The 8,083-nt window shown below is 40.0% G+C and overlaps 1 protein-coding gene across 1 annotated transcript; it reads left to right on the plus strand.

Annotated features, from left to right (window-relative positions):
* The first annotated feature begins 303 nt into the window (after window positions 1–303).
* On the plus strand, window positions 304–7,866 carry LOC105039798 (BTB/POZ domain-containing protein POB1). The gene is made up of 6 exons (XM_010916077.3): window positions 304–703; window positions 2,832–2,948; window positions 3,947–4,068; window positions 4,145–4,208; window positions 6,462–6,741; window positions 6,828–7,866. Exons 1-6 carry the CDS (start codon window positions 502–504, stop codon window positions 7,654–7,656), a joined length of 1,614 nt encoding a protein of 537 aa, XP_010914379.1. The 5' UTR covers window positions 304–501; the 3' UTR covers window positions 7,657–7,866.
* The last annotated feature ends 217 nt before the right edge of the window (window positions 7,867–8,083 follow it).

An 8,083-nucleotide genomic window follows, 5' to 3' on the forward strand; every position in this document is an offset into this window, starting at 1 on the left:
CTTAGCTCCTCTGACATCCGAAAGCAAACTCGAGTTACTGTTTTTAGCGAGTTGTTCACCGAATCAACTGTGCGGGGGCGCACACCAAACACATCCCTAACGAAAGAGAAACGAACCTGAGCCGCAGCGAAGAAAGATAAACGGCATTCTGGCAAATAATCCCAAACAGCAGGGGGCCATTAATTGCCACATCCATGCGAGGGTAGGACACGCGGGGATCTTTTACGTTGGCCCTCGTGCGTCTCGTGTTCGTGGATTCGCTCCCGAGCGGCTCCCATTTAAAGCGCGTCAGCTCCAATCTCTCTCTCTCTCTCGCTCGCCCTTCTCTACCTCTCTCTCTCTCTCTCTCTGTGTGCCCCCAAATCGGGCCGATCGAAGGCTAGGGTTAGGGTTGGGATTAGAGCGAGGGAGTGTTCTTTTTGGTCGTTCGCTTCTCCGGATGCGCTAGGGTTTATCGCGAGGAAGGGGGAAGGAGAAGGGATTGGGCCTCGTCTGCGCGCCATGGATCCCGACTTCTCCCACGCAAGCGGCGAACAGAATTTCGAATTCGCCTTCAACTCGAGCAACTTCTCCGACCGGATCCTTCGGATCGAGATCCTCGCGGGGCCGCCGGAGTGCAGGTCTGACGGGGATGGCGGCGGCGGCGTCTCCGACTGGGACCGGCACCGGAAGCGCCGTAGAGAGGAGATCAAGAAGGACAAAGGTAAGCGACCATCCCATCATTCCAACGGTTATGTCTTGTTTTCACAAAAGAATTTGAATCTTGGATGATGGTTTTTTGTTGGGGTTTTCGTCTAAATGTGTACAATACTAGGTTTTGCGCGAGTGTGTGTAAATCTTTAGTTTCTTGCATTTCGTGGATGCTGCTTGGCTTTCGGAGATTCTGCAGTTAATTTTTAAAATTTTGCTGCATTTTTGATGCTCCAAGTTCGCCCCCAATGCCATTTTGCTGGGCAAAAGTGGTGCGACAAGCACACAACATTTTCGAAAAGAAAAAAGAAAATAAAAATTCGTGCTCTCCTTATGCTATGAATTCAGGCTGCAGGCGACAAAGGCTTCTGCACGTAATTGGATCATCATATTTTATACATACATGACGATGTTTTAAGGATGACTGGGTTGATTGAGAGGACCGAGTTATGATTGAATAGTTTAGAATGCAAAATAGGTGATGCTGTTCCAGGAGGAGATGAAGTGGTTGGGCAGGGAGAGGGGTTTAAATTTGTTATGAGAGTCTGAAAGCGAAGAACAAAAAAAGTTGCATCAAGCAGGTTTGTACGTGTGGCGTATACACATTTCAACCATCATCTTGTCATGAATTGAAGAAAATGGACATATTTTTTTGACTATCTTTAGTCCTAGCCTCATAAAACAAGTAGCAAGGCCTTTTTTTTTTTTTGACCAATTAAGGGATACGCTTTCTATCTAGACTGAGCATCGATCATCTTATGGCTACCCAGTATGGCCACCAAGGGACTGTACCATCATGGTGAACTGGCACCTTCCTTAATTTTTGCTTTTAGGAGTATTGCAGAATTATAGATATAGATTATGCAACGAGTCTTTCTTTGCTGATTTTTATTGAATATTACAAACTAGCAGCCTGGTTGTGGCTTTTAACTGTGATGTTACGACAATTTAAAAGTCAACTTTTATGCACATTGGAAATATAAACGACACACTCTTTATCTTTTATAATGTCCTCTATGTGGTCCTATGAAGTCTTGACTCGATGTTTTCACATTTTTTGGTACAATCCATAATTTATATGTTTCCTCTTAGTTCATGAACAAAGTACCTATGTCAATAAGTAATTTTAAAAATGTTTGCTGATGTTAAAGAAATATGTATCTGTATTATATGAATATTGCAATAGTATTATATGGAGCTACAATCTGGAAGGGTGTCATACTTGGTTTATTCATAGCTGAAATGTTAAATGTTCTACATGTTAGACAGGATGTCTTCGGTCATGTTAACATCTAAGAACTAGGGATTTACTGATTAGTCAAAATAGCTGGTCTTGTTAAATTGGTTATGATGTCATTTTTATAGTCAATGAAAATAGCCATAATTATCTAACCTTGTCCCAGCTGTTTGGGGAATTGGTGAAAATCCAATAAATCTAATATTCAGTCAGATCCATCATCAACACTACCTGCATTAATATTTACCACTTTCTCTTCTTGCGGTGGCAACCATTGCTGAACTTGCTTCCAATAGACATTGCTATTCCCGATAGGCTTTATTGTCAAAAGCAGCTGGCCATGTTGTTATGGCAGTTACCCAGTACAATAATAGTAGCAGCAGTAGCACCGCCTAGTACCAGTTGCAAATAAAAATTGAAAGGAAAAAGTGTTTAGGGGAGGAAGAGAATCATTATAGGAAGAGTGGACAGGTGGAAATGAGAATGTCCTTTTGCTTTTGCCTTGGGTTGTCACATTCTGGTTCCTCTTGTTTTGCAAAATCAAGTTGTTGGGTTGCATTGCCACTTCCCCACCCATTCTGTTGTGATTGTCAAAGACATCATGAAATTGACAGATTGTAGATGCCTATGCGTCGATTCTGACATTGTAGATATCCCATTCTAGTTATAGACACGGTATTCTTAGATCGTTTACTTTGTATATGTTTTGTATCTCAGTAGCACACAGCCACCGTACGTGCCACCATACAACAATTAGGTGTTCACCTTCATTTGTCTATTATATAGACATAAAACCTTATGTTGCATATTGCTTTCCATGGTAATCTTGCATTTCTGGTGCATCCATTGTTTATTGGGAAATCTTCCAAAAATGACAATATTTTTTTTTTCTGCTTTATACTAGTTGTGGAGTCCGCAATGTACAGTTTGGAGAACTGCAACCAACCTGACACCGAGGATGATGTGACATATGAAAACCATGATGAGGAAGCTGTGGCGATGCTTGAAGAATTTCCATCAGGTGTTTGTCAAGTTTATACAATTAAGTATTCTTTTTCCATGAATTGAGTTATCCACCTTCTCATCTCTAAGTTGATAACATTTACATGTTAAAAAGGAAAAATGATGAAAGTTCTAGTTTATTTGTTTTTTTTTTTTTATTGTGAAATAACGGAACTATGTTTAAGCTGTGATGCACTCAACTTTTGATGCCAGATGTTACTGAAAATTCTATCCTGATTTCAGTTTGTATGTCCTCAAACACATATTTTGATGCCCAGAAGTTGTAGCTCTGTCATTTACTTGGGGTTTAAATCCTTGACCTTCAAAGTCACACCCCCTTCCCTCGTCTCCAACCTGATGCTTGCTTATGCTTCCAAATGCAGATGCATCTGCAGTACTTTTTAAAAATATTTTATCAATTCTCAACTGGATTTCAGTCATGGTAGGATCTCCTGATCTTCTTTTCTGTCTTTTATGATATTTTGACCTCCAGTATTTGGTACTTTTTGGAAGAATGACCAAATTAGTAATTTGCTTCTGAACCCCTATTTAACTGCCTTAGATTGTAATGAAGAGATTTACAAAGGGACCTGTACCACAGTCAAGAAATAACCAAATTGCAGTTGGAAGGAAGACATAATTTGGGATTGTTAGATTTTTGTGAAAGCATTGATTAATTGATCTGCCATTTTAATTCCTTTTGTCTTTGCCTTCCATTTCGTCTTTGGATGGAGGGCCTTCTTCACTTACGCTTTCAATTACTCACCTCGATGATGTTCTCACTTGGGGTCCAAGTTTTGCGTCCTGAAGAGGCCATCTGAAAATCCATTTCTAGGAAAGTATAACATGGTTTCTGTTGTTCAACTTCCACCATTGTGTCTTGGAAGTGAATTATTTAGCATCTGCCTGATTTTAAATTTGTGCTCATCAATACAAAATTTCTATTGTCCTAAAACTTCCTGAATGTTAATATTTTTGTTTGTGTTCTAAGCTGGATGGTGCATTTTTTTGGTGTAGGTGATGAGCCTTCACAATTCAGTGATTCTTCCTGGAGCATGGATGCTTCTCCTGTTTGTCGAATAAGATCTATATTCATCAGTTCTGCAATATTAGCTGCAAAAAGCCCTTTCTTCTACAAGGTAAGATATTTTATATATATTTTATACAGCACCCTCCTTTTACTTATTCTGACTAATTTTGTGTTCTATATTTTAGCTTTTCTCAAATGGTATGCGAGAATCTGATCAGCGGCATGCTACCTTGCGAATAAATGCCTCAGGTAATTCAAAAGCAAATTGCTGTGCTTTTTGTTCTATAGTTGTTCTGATGTTGATTATTGTAACTGAAGCAGATCATAATCTTACTATTTGTTTTTAAATCTTGAAAAGTAAAATATGTTGATGTAAAAGGGAAAAGTTATGCTGCTAATTCTTATCAACAGGATGAAAATTTTAACCCTACCAGTCCATGCTATACTGCTAACCTGAAATGTTCACTTTACCATAATGGTTTCTGGCAACGAGATGGAAGTCTTATCATGTTTAATATTGAACAACCATCTATATCCTTTTCCCACCGGATTAATTTATCCTCATAGTATTTCATTCTATACATGTTTGATGGTGTCCACTTTAGTTGGTCACAGACTTACAGTTTTCTTGTTGGGTGTTGATTTAGTGGAACCCCACATTTTGAGGTTGTCATCAACCTTTTCTTCTTAATTGCCATTGTCCACCCTTGACAAGCTGATGCTTTGTGATGGGATCTGGACATTACAGCAGTCAGAGCGAAGAAAAGAAAATATTTGTTAGAAACACATAATAAGAAGTTGATGGCGGATACAGATTTGTTTGTTTGCTTGGATGGTTAGAGGTGGAGCCAAGATCTTCACGAGAATGGGATGTATAATTTTTTTATCAGGAAGTTGTTGTGGTGGTTGAGTCCATGAAGATCATAAACCTTATTTTGTGCATATAATGCTTTGGGATTTTTAACCTAATGGCAGATTGCTCAATGGATTACTACGAGTAGGCATGAGTTCAAGATGATTCATGGGAAAGTAGGAATCGTAGCATCAACAATATATGAGCTCCTGGTGATATTGATTAGGAAAAGGACTGCCTTACAAATTCTACCTTCATCTGAAAAATAAGGATCGGCATATTTCTTCATCTGAGAAAATATACTATCTTTTTTGTAATTTTTTACTATTTGGGACAACTATTCTGAGAAAATAAGGATTACCATATTTGTTCATCTGAGAAAATATACTATCTTTTTTGCAATTTTTTACTGCTTGGGACAACTATTCTGTAAACAAAAACAAATGTTTTTGAACATCTGTTAAGAAGGGGTTTTTTTGGGTTTTGGAGGAGGGGGGGAGTGGGGACGAAGGAGGGTTGTGTGTTATCTGTATTAGCTGAGAATTTTGAATGAGGAGACTTGACTTTCAAATGTTTACCCAACTCCCTATATGACTTGTTGACTTTAGAATTGCATATGCTTTTTCTTTCCCTTTTCCAGCCGAGACTCTGAAGGCAGGCAACACTGGGCAATCCAGTTTGATTGTATGACCATGTTTTGAGCGACCTTATTTTGTTATATTTCATACACGCGTAATGTTTGATGGAAATACCAGTCTGAGCACTTTGACCGTCCTGAAAATACTGTACAAAGATGGTAACAGCATTTCTCACCATGTCAACAGATGTATATACATCTGAAAGCAATCAAGGATCTATAGTGACTAAGATATAAAATTTCTTAAACTGATGAACATTAAACAAAAAATAATTGAAATGAAGAAAGAAGAGAAACTGCAGGGAGATAGAAGGGCAAATAAAAGATTTTAGAGGGTGCAGAGACTAATAATGTAGTATATACTTAATGCATTCTCTGTTCAAAACAAATTGACCTGTCATTATCAATGATGTCCTCATGATTATCCAGGGGCCGAATTTTTCAGTTATGCATCTCATGATGATATTTTAGGCCCGAGAATGAGTTACCAGAGCAGCAGATTTGTTGGATTATTAAGTGTAGAACTTCATTATAGTGATAGGTGGTATGTCTTGGTTATTTGCTTTTCAGCGATTGTGTTAGTTAATGCATGGCTTGTTAAAGACTTGAAACTCTTTGCTTATGCAAACAAAATATTAATGCAATGATTATTGTGGGTTGGTCATTGCTTGCTTAGATACTAGCTATCATATACAACCATCATAATACAAGCTTAAGAAGAATTAAGCCATAAGAATTTGGTGTAAATCAATTTAGAACTATAAAGTGTAGGAGTACCCTTAGGATACACGATCCGGTCATCTTGATAATCTGGTTCAGGAATTCCTGTCTGTTTATCCGAATGAGTCAAATGCACTTCTAATCTTAATTTGAAAAATGGTGTTTTTGGTGATTAAAAACATTGTCAGTTGGTGCTGACATAAGAACGGTACTTATCATGACTATGCTGCCTGATTAATTTTAATGTTTTATGAGTTAACATCAGTTTCCCCATCCCCCTCTTTGGAAACAGAGGAAGCTGCTCTCATGGAACTCCTAAGTTTTATGTACAGCGGGAAGCTGTCAACCACGTCTCCTGAACTCCTGCTCGATGTGCTGATGGCTGCTGACAAATTTGAGGTTGCTTCTTGTATGAGATATTGTAGTCAGCTGTTAAGGAGCTTGCCCATGACTAAAGATTCTGCATTACTCTACTTGGAGCTCCCTTCAAGTGTTTCCATGGCCTCAGCGGTTCAGCCATTAACTGATGCAGCGAGGGAGTTCCTTGCTACTAGTTTTAAAGACCTGACCAAGTAAGTGATTCTGTTCTTAGCATTGGCATTAACAACCGTTTACCTTTAACCGAAGTCTAAATTTAATCTTGATTGGTTATTATCAGGCCGCAAGACGAACTGATGGATCTTCCTCTTGTTGGCATCGAGGCAATCCTTTCCAGCGATGACCTCCAAGTTGCATCCGAGGATGCGGTCTATGACTTTGTGCTCAAGTGGACCCGTCGTCATTACCCTAACTTGGAGGAGCGGAGGGAGATCTTAGGGGCCCGCCTAGGGCGCCTTATACGTTTCCCCTACATGACCTGCAGGAAACTTAGGAAGGTCCTCACGCACAATGACCTGGACCACGAAATCGCATCCAAAGCTGTCCTTGAGGCGCTCTTCTTCAAGGCCGAGGCCCCACGCCGGCAACGTGCGCTTGCTGCGGATGAATCGACCAACCGACGCTTTATAGAGCGGGCCTACAAGTATCGGCCTGTGAAGGTGGTGGAGTTCGAGCTGCCTCACCCGCAGTGCATTGTCTATTTGGATCTGAAGCGGAGGGAGTGTGGAAACCTGTTTCCTTCGGCTCGGGTATACTCCCAGGCATTCCACCTTGGTGGGCAAGGCTTCTTCCTCTCGGCACACTGCAACATGGATCATCAGAGCTCATGCCACTGCTTTGGGCTTTTCTTGGGTATGCAAGAAAAGGGTTCTGTCAGTTTCACTGTAGACTACGAATTTGCTGCGAGGACAAGGCCGTCCGGGGAGTTTGTAAGCAAATACAAGGGGAACTACACCTTTACAGGTGGCAAAGCAGTTGGGTACAGGAACCTTTTTGGCATCCCATGGACGTCATTCATGGCGGATGATAGCCTTTACTTCATCAATGATGTGCTTCACTTGAGAGCTGAGTTGACCATCAAGCAGCCTCAGCAGCAGATATTGCATTGAGGGTTTGGTCTTCTGCCTTAATCTTCCAACTCATGGGTGCAATTAGTGGGAGAATTCCGCTCTTGTGCTAAATGTGCACGTAAATATTCTACCAAGAAAAAATGAGCCCATAAATATTCCTGTTGCATTAACATTTTGAATATATTATGGAAGCTTCTGTCAGGCCAAAGTGAAATAGCCAACATGGATAAAGTTTAAATATTACGATTAGTTACTTTGAGTATCAGTTCATTGACATGGTGATTACTAGAGCGGGAAAAAGGAGGATGTCGAGAAAAATTGGTTTTGGTTCCTTGCAAAATCAAATTTAATCGTTCTGATTGCGAACTTCTATCTTGCCCTGCGTCCAACTTGTTGCCGGGGGTTATGTACGCGTTAACGGGTCCCAAAAATGTCACTTCTGCCTCTTACCAAAAAACAGAAAAAA

The sequence above is a fragment of the Elaeis guineensis genome, chromosome 2, assembly GCF_000442705.2.
Source record: "Elaeis guineensis isolate ETL-2024a chromosome 2, EG11, whole genome shotgun sequence".
Classification (NCBI taxonomy): domain Eukaryota; kingdom Viridiplantae; phylum Streptophyta; class Magnoliopsida; order Arecales; family Arecaceae; genus Elaeis; species Elaeis guineensis.